Source organism: Pagrus pagrus (assembly GCF_965226575.1).
Source record: "Pagrus pagrus genome assembly, chromosome: 12".
NCBI classification, from domain to species: Eukaryota; Metazoa; Chordata; class Actinopteri; order Spariformes; family Sparidae; genus Pagrus; species Pagrus pagrus.
In genome coordinates this window covers 3,509,518-3,523,444 of record NC_140196.1, presented here as the reverse complement: position 1 = coordinate 3,523,444, position 13,927 = coordinate 3,509,518, and the positions used below count along the sequence as shown (strand labels likewise).

Here is a 13,927-nt window from a genome sequence, read left to right as displayed (position 1 = left end):
TACGGCTAATTACTGCATACACACAATAAGCCAATATTCTGTGGGATATGTCATCTAGATCAATATCATATTATATAAATTATTATTCAGTAGAATGACCAAACAAGCACAACAGCTCGCTGTCTCTGGTTAGAAAAGCTAAACTCAGACGATCAGATGTTTCACTGCAGATTTCTCTCCACACGTTTCACAGCACAGTTACTGTAAACCAGCTCTGAAAGCCCCGCCCCCCCGACCCAACCGACCAATCAGCATGAATTAAATGTTAATGAGCGTTGCCGTGGCTACGGTCACACCAGACAAACCAGCGCTGACCTTCTCCAGGCCCAGGTTAATGATTAGGAGATCTGAGCTGAGTGAAAATCTGTCTCGCTGAGGTTTTACACCGAAAACACACAGACGAGAGATCATCAATGAGAAGTGACATTTTATACATTATAGGTGATTCCAGCCGTGTGGGAACTGAACAACGACACGGTCATCACGACAGAAACAATATAAACAGAGCCTCATCTGTGAAATATGATAGAAAAATACTCCTGAATCCAAGTATTAGCAGGTAAAGCACTCACAGTGAAGAGCAGCAGTGACAGTGTTGATGCTTTAACAGACAGCTGGTGCATCAACACATCAATGAACAACAATTTAAAGACGTTAATGTCATTAAAAACCCAAAACTGGACATTTATCAACAAAAATAGCAACAAGAAAAAGGGCACATTTGAAATCTAATGGAAAATTTGACTAAAGTTCCCATGAAGTCAAACTCCATGTCTCTGTTTGAGTTTGTAGCTTCCTGGAAACACATTTTTCGCCCAATAAACGCCTCCTTCATTTCATGGATGTACATAAAGAAGAACAGCACCAGAGCGGAGTGTTGCAGCGGACCGGACCTCACGGGTCACTGTACAAAAACACAACTTTTTAACTTGAGTGATTTGGGTGAAACTGTTTTGCTCCGTAGCTTCATCTGTTGCTAAACTAACTGCTAACAAACTTGATAACCAGCAGCTTTGTTGTGATTTATTCAGTTTCCTGGTTGACAGATACCAGTAGCTTTTGTTACTAAAGTAAGCGCTAACTGCTGCTAAATGTAACTTTAGCTGCTGTTAGCTCGGGAAGTGTTCCTATTCGCTCACACAGCCCCGAAATGCCAGGAGCCAAACCCTACTGTCAGTATGCATCAACATCTGATATTCAATCTAAACCAACCACAAATAGGCAAAATCCCATTACATGGCCTTCATAAAGCCTCAGTCTCACACCAGGTGACCTCCTGAGGTGGAAACGCAGCTGGTATCACCTGTTCAGCCGAGCTGTGACTCACTGCCAAAACACACAGCAGAACAAAAACTGTGATAGTGCCCGGACTGGGCAGCGTTCCCCTGCAGGCTGCAGCTCCCACTTCATCATCCGGCACAAAACATCCAGAGTAAAAAAAGGCTAAAAGTGTGTAAGAGAAGCTATTAGTGATAATGGAGGATGTGCGGTCGGATAGGAAAGGTGGTTCTGCAGCACGGTGCTGCTGATACTGCGCCGCAGAAATGTTCCCGTGAACTCTTTCACACTTTCTTTATTCAAACTGAGGGTAGACCCTGGAAAACATGACTTCTCTAACCCTAGAAAACCGATAAACACCATTTTGTGACTATACTCAGAAACATACAGGACGGCCACACTTCACTTTCTCTGCAGCGCTTCAGTCGTGCACCGGTTCACCATCCATCAGAAAAAGGCAGGTCTGAAGTTAAGCTAGCTGCTTCATTACATCCTGTCACTAGTGATCATTATAAGTTAATACGTTACTCTGCACAAGTCATCAACCATGATGTTTGCAGCTCTGCATGTTTGTAAACCGCTCAGGCCTGAGTCTGCAGGAACCCGGAGGAACACTGTCCACAAGGTCCGACGTTGTTTTGTTAAATGGGGACGGACACGATGTGGATATTAGTGGATAAGCTAGATAGGTCAAGTGTGTGAACAGCTTCATAAGACCTATATTCATGTTTACTCTCAAGCAGCAGCTCTCTAGTGACCTATGTTTCCCTTCAGGAGTTGGTGGAGATCAACAAAAGAGCTAAAAGAGAGTAAATATTGTTTAGTTAACACAAAGACGACTCCAAATGAACGATAATGTTGCTCCTTAACTGCTGGAAGGAGGCAACAGTTTGCTAACAAGCTCTCCATATCAACTTAAGAGATGATAATATGTTAATGTCGCGTTCATGTTGTTTCTGGAGAACACAAAAAATCAGTTGTTGATGCGTTTTCTTCCTCGTCTCTGTCTCCATTATGTCGCAGCCACCAACTGTAAATCAGTAAAGTAGATCTGCGGAGAATCCACGCCAAGTTAACTTTTGAGGGATGTGAACAGCAGCCGCGTCAGGAAGCCAGACGTCGGGACAGCACAGAGCATCCGGACGATTTCAAATATACGAAATAAACTCAATCTGAGCGAGTCAGCAGTATCTGGCAGGCACGACGCTCCACTTCTGAAATGTTCTGTCCGACGATTTTATTATATTATTATCTTTCTGTCAGATTGCAGATAAAAATGTGCTTCGTTGGCTCTGCTGCAGCTTCCTCTCACACAATGTCCCGCCCACAACAACATCTGATCGGTAACAGGTCGCAATAAACAAATAAAAACACTGAATGACCTGAATCTGCAAAGCAACCAGCAACTGAATGTGTCAAATGAAGTGGAAAGGAAGAATGAAGTAGCAAGTAAAGTACCTCAAAATGAATATCGGTCCTGAATATTGGTTTTCAGTCTCCTTGATAATCTTTAATAATCGATATCAGTGTCGGCCCTGAAAAAGCCACATGGGTCGACCCCTTGTTCTGGATGTTGGATGAAGTTTGAACAGCTGAGCAGCATCTTTTCCTGAACCTAACCAAGCTGCGACTGAACGACAGCGGTCCGGCACGCCTGCTGCCGGTACGCTGCAACTGTGGTGCTGTTTTTGGGAGCGACTAGCAGCCAACCTGTCCGGTCGTACATGCATGAGGACGTGTTGGACTGTGTGTGTATTACTGTCAACTTTTAGCTTCTCTATAGTATTAAATTAGGTGTAATTTTGCTGTGTAGGTTAAGCTCCACCCTTACACAGCTTCTTCATGTTTACATTGAGCGGTAGCATCTTCAGGCTAAACAACGTGCACTGTTTCATATCTGCAGCAGTAGATGTTACAGCATTAGGTGGAAAAGCAGCACATTACAAGTAAAGACAGTATTTCTATTGTGTTTATGAAAAACTGAAAGAGCCTGTGAGGTTATTAGCATCATTACATCATATATATCAATAACAGCACAGGCAGATAAGGTTATAATAGTATAAATATATATTGATGTAAAGAGGATGTACACTGATGGTTTGTGATGCTCGGAGCTCGCTGTTGTTTTTGCCGCTCGTCTCCTCAGCTGACTGTGTCCTGTGGCTGCCATACTCTCTGTGTGCTGGTTATGTAATCTGAAGGAGAGAGGAGGAGGAGGAGGAGGAGGAGGAGGAGGAGGGTCTGGACACACACACACACACACACACACACACACCTCCCTCCCTCTCAGCACCAGCTTCTTCCTGCTCCTCCTCCTCCTCCTCCTCTCACCATCTTCCCCGACACATCTCTGCATCAGTCATCCTGCAGCCTCCCTATCTCAGATCAGTGGAGGAATATTAGACATCAGCTATTTATAGAGTCTGTGCATGGGAGGAATTAACGTCTACACACACACACACACACACACACCGTCATGTTTCCGATCAATAGCTGCTCTGTGGCTGGAAACAGGAGAGCGCAGGAACAGGCCCAGTTCTCATTACTTTACGTTGATGGTTGTTGTCTGTTCCTGTTTACAGGCGAGCGCTCGCTGACCCACACCGCCTCTTCACTTCAGCTCACGTCGTGCGTCCTGATATTGTCTCATTTTATCATTTATTCTGTCAGCATGTTGTTTGTTTATCTTTTAAGTATTTTATCTTGTTTATTTTGTTCAGTTTTTATACATTTTGCTCTGAGTTCATTGAATTATTGTGACGTATTTTTATTTACCGGTTGATTTTTTTATTATTATCATTGTAGAAAATATAACTTTTATTTCTTTACTTTCATTTTTTTATCAGAAATCTGCTCCTTTTTTATTTCATCAGATGTATACATTTACTTATATTGCATGCATTTGTTTATGTTTTCAGTATTTTAAATTATCTGGATTATTTTCTTTACTATTTTAGTTCATTTTCTTTATTTCCTGCTACTTCCTGTTATTAATTGTCATGTTTACTTTATATTTACACATATTTGTGCCTTACATACACGCATTTCACTATGTTTTTATCTCAATAACAGTCCTGACCACCAGCTGGAGGCCCTCTTTAATAACTGAAGGGCTAATTCGTCAGTATGAGCTCCTTCCTGCCATCGTGCACGCTGCTGCTCTGCTTTCATGATGACCAGGTTTATTTCTGCTCTTTAACAGATGATCGTGTTTGTTTTTCCTCGGCTCAGGTGAAGCTGCAGTGAAGCCGCCAGCAGCTCCGCTGGTACAATATTGACACAGATCAGAGAGAAGAAGGAAAAAAACAACAGTCTCCTCCGGTTTGTCTGCAAAATGGCTCTGAGGAGCCTCCGCTGCAGACACATCACGTTATCACGAAGATAATCATCATCATCCTGGATGTTTTACTCACCGATCCTCCTGTCAGCAGCCGCGGGGACGCAGCTGAGGGAAGCGAGGAGAAGGAGGGAGAGGAGGAGGAGGTGGAGGAAGGAGCACGGATCCATGCCTCTTCTGGGTTTAAACTGTCTCTCAAGCGTTAAAATGCCATTTCTTCCCGGGAGGTTTGGCTCGTCTTGCTTCCCGCTCGGAGTGGCTCCTCGGCGGCTGGAGGAGCAGAGGAGAGCCGGAGAGGGTGGATGGATGTCGGAGGAGAGCAGCGAGAGGATGCAGGGCGGGTCTGCTGCTGCCGTCGCTGCTGGAGGCTCCGAGTCAAGGTGAGGGCAGAGACACGAGGTGCTTCCGGGAAGGATTTTCAAAATAAAAGGCTGAAACCTATAGGAAGCTGCCAATTAGATGCATAGACGTGTTTTTTTGGCTTTTCAGTGGACAAGTTAGTGATGGCAGTAAATATAAATACAGCTGAAAGTATTCGTCAACCCAGTTGAAGAATCAAAAGATAATAAAAATTAGACCATAACATAAAATAATGGCCTAACACAGAAAAGGAAAACTAGAAGAAAAGAAGACAAATTAAAGATAAAAACTAAAACTAAATTAATATAAATAAACACACATCAGAGTATCAATCTATTAGAGCTGGAACAACCAGCCTACATCCCATCAGATAGCTACAAGATAATTTAACACAAAAAGTAGAGCTTAAGCATAAAAACACTCAACACAGACTGTTTTAAGATTATTCTTTAGATAATGTTTATGTCAAATAATGTAGATGTGTTTAATTTATATGTGTAATGTAAATGTTTTTTTGTCGTTTGTTTTTTTTCTCCAGAAAATGTCCTTGTGGTAAATTTCAAAATAAAGGTCTGATAATATGGTATGCTGCAAATTTTATGAAGAAAAAAAAATAAGTGGGTTCCAGAAGCAAATAAAGTTTGTTTAGGCTGTATAAAACTCATCAATGGCGAAATAACAATGTCCTTGCGAGGTAAATTTTAAAAACAGAGTTTAAGTCAACGAAATACCAGAAAAAAAATCAGTCATAAACTGTTTGAGTGTTTGTTAGATTATTTAATGTTATCATAATAATTTTAATGTTTTTTTCTTGTTTTTGTGTTCAATGTTTTTCCAGAAAATGTCATTTTAAAGGCTATGTAGTACATTTCAAAATAAAATGATTGACAATCATACAGTATAACCAGTGCACCACTTAAATAAAACATTTGAAGATTTTGTATTTGCAGTTCATTCAATTTATGTGTTAAATATTTTTTTAATAATTAAAATGTCTGGTGGCTTGTTGCGAGTTCTTGTGGCAAAACAACACGAAAAGTAAGAAAAAACATTTATTTATTCATTTATTGTCAAACATTTCGTCATTTTGTTGCTTAGAATTGTGATTCAACACCTTTATTCTGTCAGGGCTGAAGTTACTCAAGTAAAGTTTATGATCAAATGTGTCTATCCATAAATACTCACGTTGAAAATGCTATTAATCTGACAGAGTTTTTTTGTCCCATGAAACGCCCACTTCTCTTCAAACCTTTATTTTGAAGTTCAAATCAGCCGATATCCGGGACTAATCCTGTTCAGCCTGACTTGGACTCACACAGCTCCACTCTGATTCAGCACTACTGCTGCTTTCAGGTGCTGTCGGAAAATCCTCCGGTTCTGAGTTGAAGGCAGGTGAACTGAGAAGAGTGTCGTCCTCATCCGGTGGCTGAGAAACAGAAACATCTGCTGAACTGGAGGAACCTGCGATCAAGTTTGGAATAAAATGACCCTGAATGCCTCTAAAATGTGTTTTTATAGTACATCTACCTATTATATTTAAGAAAACATGTAAAAATGGGTGGAAAATTGACCACATGGGTGAGGGTTGTATATTGAGGGTTACTCCACAGGTGCAACCAATCAGTGATCCAGGGCTTGATTGAACACACATGAAGCCAACTGGCAGCAGGTCAAGTCGTTAGAAACACACCAGAACAATCCTGACACAGGCCTACACCATTAAATAATCAATTTAAAATCAATCTGAATCTCAGTGGAGTAAAATTTGATCCACATTTCCACCGTGAGGATCAGGAATCATCACGTCAATGCTGCAGAAATCCAAAATAGAGTGAAGTGTCCTGCCACCGATGATTTAGGATCTGCACGGTGCACTTTTATTTTTAAACACTCAGGTCAGCAGCAACATTTGTGGTATTTGCAGCATCGTAACACATTTTCCTGATCATACTTTCATACTTTTACATAACATTTTCAAAAGCGGGACTTTAACTTGTTAAAGAGTGTTTTATTTATGTAAAGGGTCTGAATACTTCCTCCATTTCCACATCAAGCAGTTAATTCAAGCAGACGGCACTTTAGCTGCTAAATGCTAATTATGCTCATAGCCTGTGTAACAAACCACCTGGTATACACACACACACACACACACACACCTGCAGCGATGGATGTAAAAAGACTCGTCAGAAGACACTCTGCTGTACAGCTTCATGCTGCTATCGCCAGCTAAAGCTCTTTATTTGTTTTTAAAAGACATGTAGGAGACATAAACTGTTGGAGCATGTCGTTGGTTCTGTTACTCTTTTCGTACATGTAGATCTCTCTGGGTCGTGTGAATTTTTAAGGCACAAGATAAATTAAGAAGACGGAGGAGACGGACCGCCGTTCGGAGGACGACCCCAGAGGCATAGCTCTCGTTTTGTAAATGGCTGACAGACAATCGTTGTGATTCTGTACAAAGTAAAACACAGGAACGGGACAGAGAGGGTGACGGCTGGAGAACACAAATAAAAAACACTAAAAGACATAAAATGCAGAACGGCACAGTTCATGTACATATATGTAAAATACTTTCTTGATGTATGATATGAACACGGAAAGGCAAAAGTCTGTGTTTGTGTTTTGAAGGTCAAAGGTCACACCATCCTCCTCCTCATCATCACCAACCTGCTGCTCTTTGGCTTCGTATGACCGCATAGACAATATGTGCATTTATTCATTTCGTTAGATATTAACAAGTATGTATCCTGTGTATTTGTCTCTGATATAAATCCCTTCTGAAGTGCTGTAAAGTCGAAGCAGTGTTTAATGCGATGTGCGTGAAAAACAGTGTATGTACACCAAACGAAGGAACAGGTAAACGTCTTCCTCGTCGCCTGCGTCGACTCGCCGAACACGACACTTCGGTTAAGACTAACGTTGATTCATTAACAAAACGTGAACGACTCAGAATGATTGTAGTGGAGTTTATCGTGACACCGACGACAGCAGACACCCGCCGCGTGTGCCGCGACAAAACTAACAAACAAAAAAAAAGCGATTTATACACAATGTCCCATTTCTTAATAAAGGAAATGCCAAAATTAAAATTCTCTCACTTTTTAAAGCCGCTATGTGTCGAAACTTCTTGTGATTTAAGCATCGACACTTGTGCAGGCGAGTTTACCGTTTTTATGAATACGACGTAAAAAAACAACTTTAAAACAGACTTTTTTTCTGCTTGATGAATTTAGGTAATGTAAAAAATTGTAACTAAAGAGTAAAGATGATCCCCGCTAGACAAAAAACACACATATGTGCAAATATTCAGTTTTTTAAAAAAAACACACTGGTAACACGCAGCGTGGCTTTACCTCAGTGTAACAACAGCTGTTAATAACAGATGGAGAAGACGTGTCGGCAAACTGAACCGCGTGATATTTAACACAATACTTTAAAGATCTTTCCACTCGGTTATTACACGTTATTACAGTGGAATAAAGCTGCGTTACCAAAACCCACGAAATAATTAAATACTTCTCGTCTCTTTGGTGGCGTCTTCCCTGCGACCGCCCGCCCGCTCGCCCGCTCGCCTGCCCGCTCGCCCGCCCGCCCGCTCGCTCGCCTTTTAGCTTCAGAAACTCCGTCCAGAATGTTTTTCATTAAAAAAAATTAAATCAAATAAAATTACAAACAATCATTTGGCCAAGTAAAAAGAGCCCACGCCTCTCTCTTCTCTGCTCTGCTCTCTGAAAATACCCCGTCTGTTTAGTCCAGCATCATCGTTTATGTATTTACAAACCTGTACATCGTCGCTCTTTACTGAAACTTCTGCAAAAAGCAAAAGAAAAAAAATAGATCGTCTTCCTCTAGAGCTGATATAAATATGGCGTATAGACTTCCACAGCAGAACATTATGAGATATATAGTACTCTACACGTTGTATACTCCCTTTAGTCTATCAGCCTTTCACTTCTTAAAGGGGAGGTTTGCCTTGCGACTGATTGTGATTAAATGTCAAAAGCTGCTTTTTCTGGTTCAAGTTACATGTAATGAAAATCAAATACAAAGAGCCACACTGGAAGTGGAAGTGTATAAAGTGGAAGTGTGGTGATATGATGATGATGATGATGATAACGATAGTAATGATGATGATGATGATGGCTCCCGTCGTAGCCGTCTATAGTTGGTGAGGCTTCGCCAGGCCGTCTCCACTCAGCTCAAACCTGCAGGAGGAGAGAGAGGCTTTTATTTTGGCAACTTGCAGCTTCTTCCTTTTCCTTCAACTGGCTCCGACATCAGTGTTTCATTAAAGGTCTCATATTTTCCCAGACGGATACTGTGAAAGTATCAAAACACTCGACTGTATCTTGTTTGAGGGCACACTTTCTGAATACGGGCTGAGTATTTTGATACTTTCACAGTATACAGCACCTAACCCCACCTTTTATTAAATACAGCAGACATAGAAGTCTCACATTATGCAATATGGGACCTTTAAAAGGCATCTTTTACAAAAAACAAGCTTTTTCTACATCAAAAAATACATTTAAAAGACGTAAAAAGTGAGCTCACCATTGTGTCCAGCCCTTACTGATGTCATCGTGGGTCAAATCCACCAGAACCTGGAGAGAAAAGGCAACAGAGTTCACTTTAATGACCCCAATAAAGACTGACTTTAAATGACTGCATGAATCTAAAATTTAAAATGACACTATTTAATTATATCCAGACTATTCAACTATACTTCTATGGATATTTTTATAAATTAAAGCCTTTTATAAAGACAATTCATAAAAATCAACCATGAAAGATTTATAATCTGGATAAAATACTTTTATTTCAGGACAAACTGAGATTTAAACAAAGATCTAGAAGGAAGCGACTCTTCTGCCCTGATATCTTCCAGTCTACTGAAGGTCTGTACCTTTCCCAGAAGGCCTTTGTGTTTGGAGAGCAGACCTCCGCCGTTCTTCACCGCAACATCCAGAGTCCGCCTGTGGAGCTCCACGAGGGAAACGGTGAACTCAAACCTGACCAGGCAGAGGGAGAAATAGGAGACGGTATATTAACGACGCGGCCCTGCTCAGATCGACTCGATATTACCAGCAGAAGAGAAGGACTCACGTCTGGTCGTAAACTGGGTTGAGGTTTTTCTTGAACGTGTGAGTTTTCCTCCTGCCTGACCTCCGTTTGTCAGGAAGCAGGTAGAGGCGGACGTAAGGATCCGAGCCGTGGTCGGTGAACGCGATCAGGTTTCTGCGGAGGAAAACAAACAGATGTTACTTCAGAGCAGAAAACACTGACTTCTAAAGAGCTCTCCTCCTCGGTCCTATCGGTCCGTACCTGCAGGCGTGAACGACCACGATGAGCTTGTTCCTCTGGGAGCTGTGTCTGACTGTCAGCTGGACCTCACCCAGCGGGAAGTGACTGGGGCCTGAACCGCTACAGAGACAGAGAAAGTGGAAATGTGGATTCATCCGCTGCTGAAAATAGTCCCCAGCAAATGCACTACTCTTTGTCGGAGTAACGTTTGATTAAAAACTACAGTGAGCAGCTGAAATTACTTTTGCAGCTGCTGGATCCTCGACTGCAGCTCCTGAGCAGCAAAAGGGTTGGAGATGTCCGATGCGATGCTGGGCGTCGGCTCTTTGCCTCCAGCCAGATACTGTTGGGAGCCAGAGATGGCCAGGTTGGAGGTGCTCCTCCCGGTCTCTGCCAGACTGTGACCTCCTCCTCCACCTCCTTGCCCTAAGTCTGTGCTTCCTGGAGACCTGAAGGGATCATCGGCCTCCTTCCGCCGGTTCAGCAGGTCCTGGGCGGACACGGAGGCAGAGCGGGGGATGTCGGTGGTGGAAGAGGGAGGCTTGGGGGAGTCGGAGGAGATGGAGGGCCGCGGGGTGGCGGCGGAGCTGGATTTGCGGACCTGCACGTTGGATGGGGTGGTGTCTGAGGGCGAGGACGTGTCCTTCTCCAAACACAACACCTGGAATTATACAAAGAGGAAAACTGGTAATGACAAAGGACTTTTTTTTTTCACTGTCACTTAGAAACATCATCTGCAGGTGGTCCTCCTACCCGCAGAGCCATCTTCATCTTGAGGGTGCAGCTCGGTCCGGAGTTCTTCATGGTGAAGCGCTGGTTCAGCGTCATGTCCTCGGCCTCCAGCAGGCGACTCAGAGGCAGCGTTAACGTCCCCAATGAGCACTCGTGTTTCTCATCCTTCACCTAAAAACAAACAAAAAAAAAGACAGGGAACAAAAACATCAGCTGCTCATACATCCAAGAATTAACGATCTATAAACATGAGAGTGGAGCAGCAATCAAATGATCCGTACCTCCACCTCCAACTCCTGACTTCTGGGGTTGTGGATGAGGAAGGTGAAGGCTTCCTCCCACACCGGTTCATTGGTCTTATATCTGGTCTGGAAGAGGACACAAACAGAGAGGACATGTTGAGGCATGGCCGAGACTACAGTCACCTGCAGAACTGCAAATTTATATGGTACTGAAGATATTTTAAGGATGAAAATCTTGTGAAAATGGCACGTGTCATCAAAAATCAAGCAAATTCCTGTGAAAGAAAGCAAGTAATGAATTCAGTTATTGTGTTGCTTCAAAGCTCCATGTGCTCTGCTTCTCATCCTTTTTGAGATGAGATGATACACAAGATTCACAACAACTCATAATTATACTAAATTAACTGAAGGTGGTGAGTCTCACCTTGCTCTCGAACGACTTGTGTCCCACTGTGAACTGGACGAGCGGACTGGGATCGCTGGTCACTTTTTTACCCGACTGCAAGAAGAAGAAAAAACAGGTTTTTACAGACGAGAAGGAGCGACGTCAGCATGGCGTGAGCAAACTGTGAAAGTATTATAGTATTTAAATCACAGAAAAGTATTTTAAAACAAAAAAGATGCATTGATCAAGATTTAGCTTTAGCATCTTTTTCATGTAATGTAAAATAATAAAACATGCAATAAGTCATTAAAAATCTTCTATAATGTTTATTACACTGGGAAATGCTTTAACAAAAACAGGAAATGTAGCTTTGCATGTGTTGAGCATTCAAAATTCACATTTTGAGCTCAGACTGTGTGTTCTGGGTGGAAGATATCAGAAGTTTACCGTGATACCAAACCACCCACAGCTGCTCGACACATTTCAGCACTCGATGGCTAAAATGTGTTCATTTATATGTGAGAGGAATTAAGCAGTAAAGTTTATCAGTTAAAGGTCTCTATGGCGCCGAAACAGGAAGTCTGTAAAACACAACAGATCAGTTTGAAAGATTGTATTTTTGGACAACAATGTTGTTATTTACAACACACATTGTTAAGACACGGTGGACAGTTTTTAGTCAACAAACATGATTAGTGGAGTTTGTTAATGATTTCACAACAGCAGTCAGTCGGTAAGTGCAGCTCCTGTAGCAGCAGCGCCCCCTGATGGACGCCATCAACAACAGAGCTTTAACTCGTAGTCGTGTTTCAAAATGTAAACAGATCTGTGAGGAAAATGTGTGAGCTTAAAGTCTCTAACGTGAAAAGACCTGGAGTCTTACTGCGCATGCTTTTATTAATAAAACCACCAACCGATTACAAATATGGCATTTATCTTTCATATTGTATGTGTTACTTTTTGCAACAACAGCAAAAAGCAGCGGGAGGAAGTTGAGAAATGAATAAACTTCTTCTAAAAGACTTCTCTATGTGCGCACTCAAACTACACTATTCACTGTGGCCAAAAGTATGCAGACAGTTTCATGTACTATTGTTCTGGAGCTATAACCACCTGAAACTAAGAATTATTGTGTTCATCAGTGAACGTTCACTTTAAGACTTGTTGTGTCAGACAGTCACAGCTGTTAAACAAAGTGGTGAGGTGTTCCTCTCCTTCCTCCGTCCAAAAGCTGTGTTCATTCTGACCAGCTGACCTCACTGTGGAGCTAATTGTCCATTGAAACAGATGAGGGTCTAAAACCAGCCACCAGTGACTTGACAATCTGAGTCAAACGTCACACCATCAGCTGGCTTGAGTAGAGCTGAGACTGGCCGGTCCACGCTGCTGCAACTTTCTAAAATGATTTAATCTCATCGCAAATCTTCAATTTCGTAAATTTTTTCAGGTCCTCTTCCACGGACTCCGGGCTCTAGAGAGGGCCTTTCATTTTTATAGCTGCAGCTGTAGAGAGGGCGAGACGAGGGGTATTTAATTGTTTGTAATCTGCAACCTGCTACAGCACATAATGGTGTCTTTTAGATGATATTGGGCTTCCACAGTTTGTTGGACATCACAAGTACTCTTGTTGCTGAATTCCTGCAAAGTTCCTGCAGCAAATGTCTGTAACCTGAAGAACGGAGGCTGTTGTAGCAACAGATCAATAAGGTGTGGCTGTGTCCACATACTTTTGGCCACACAGTGTCTCAGCCTGTGTGAACGTCTGTCTCTGTGCTCCTCCTCGGTGTCTGAGCGGTATGTTTGTGCTTCGTTACCGTGTCGTTACCTTGATGGCCTTACTGAGCGAGGCCTTCTTCAGCCCTGCTTGGTTGAACTCTAACGGATTGCGCTTTGATTTTCCCCCGGGGACAGGGCAGGAGAGAGCATATACGACACACACACACACACACAAACACACACCAGCAGGTTATTAGGGGGGAAGAGGAGCGTGCAGGGAGGAGGATGAACACACACCAGGACCACCACCATCACCAGACGTTGGGACACAGACAAGAGAGACAACACGGATGATGATCACATGGTTAATGTCAGTCCACAGGTGAACCTGAGCATGAGGTCACAACTAGAGTCCGACCAGTAAATACAAATAAACACCATAAACGACAGATTTTCACTGATGATCTTTCAAACTTCATGTACATTAAATAAATCACAATATTGAGTAAGACATACTGGTTGGACTCTGGTCAGAATGCATCAGATGGGAGTCATTGATCATGATTGGTATGG

At 42.4% G+C, this 13,927-nt stretch overlaps 2 protein-coding genes across 7 annotated transcripts in view; both read right to left on the bottom strand.

Annotated features, from left to right (window-relative positions):
• LOC311266736 (receptor-type tyrosine-protein phosphatase N2-like) overlaps nucleotides 1-4,995 on the bottom strand; it is a 205,473-nt gene extending 200,478 nt beyond the window's left edge. Inside the window, exon 1 of the mRNA XM_084369258.1 lies at nucleotides 4,692-4,995. Within this exon, the coding sequence (XP_084225384.1) occupies nucleotides 4,692-4,785 (94 nt within the window). The 5' untranslated portion in view covers nucleotides 4,786-4,995. The remainder of the gene's footprint in view (nucleotides 1-4,691) is intronic.
• A 2,176-nt stretch (nucleotides 4,996-7,171) lies between these two features.
• Nucleotides 7,172-13,927, bottom strand: part of esyt2a (extended synaptotagmin-like protein 2a) — a gene marked incomplete at its 3' end in the record, with an annotated part of 42,837 nt that continues 36,081 nt past the window's right edge. For 2 of the 6 annotated variants that reach the window (XM_084369759.1, XM_084369761.1), the window contains 10 exons: nucleotides 13,464-13,526; nucleotides 11,678-11,752; nucleotides 11,293-11,379; nucleotides 11,033-11,182; nucleotides 10,522-10,940; nucleotides 10,301-10,399; nucleotides 10,082-10,213; nucleotides 9,882-9,987; nucleotides 9,530-9,579; nucleotides 7,172-9,180 (listed from right to left, as the gene is read on the bottom strand). In XM_084369759.1, the coding sequence (XP_084225885.1) occupies nucleotides 9,135-9,180; nucleotides 9,530-9,579; nucleotides 9,882-9,987; nucleotides 10,082-10,213; nucleotides 10,301-10,399; nucleotides 10,522-10,940; nucleotides 11,033-11,182; nucleotides 11,293-11,379; nucleotides 11,678-11,752; nucleotides 13,464-13,526 (1,227 nt within the window). Of the gene's footprint in view, nucleotides 9,181-9,525; nucleotides 9,580-9,881; nucleotides 9,988-10,081; nucleotides 10,214-10,300; nucleotides 10,400-10,521; nucleotides 10,941-11,032; nucleotides 11,183-11,292; nucleotides 11,380-11,677; nucleotides 11,753-13,463; nucleotides 13,527-13,927 lie in introns of those variants that run through there. The other 4 variants (XM_084369760.1, XM_084369762.1, XM_084369764.1 and 1 more) reach the window with 3 other exon arrangements.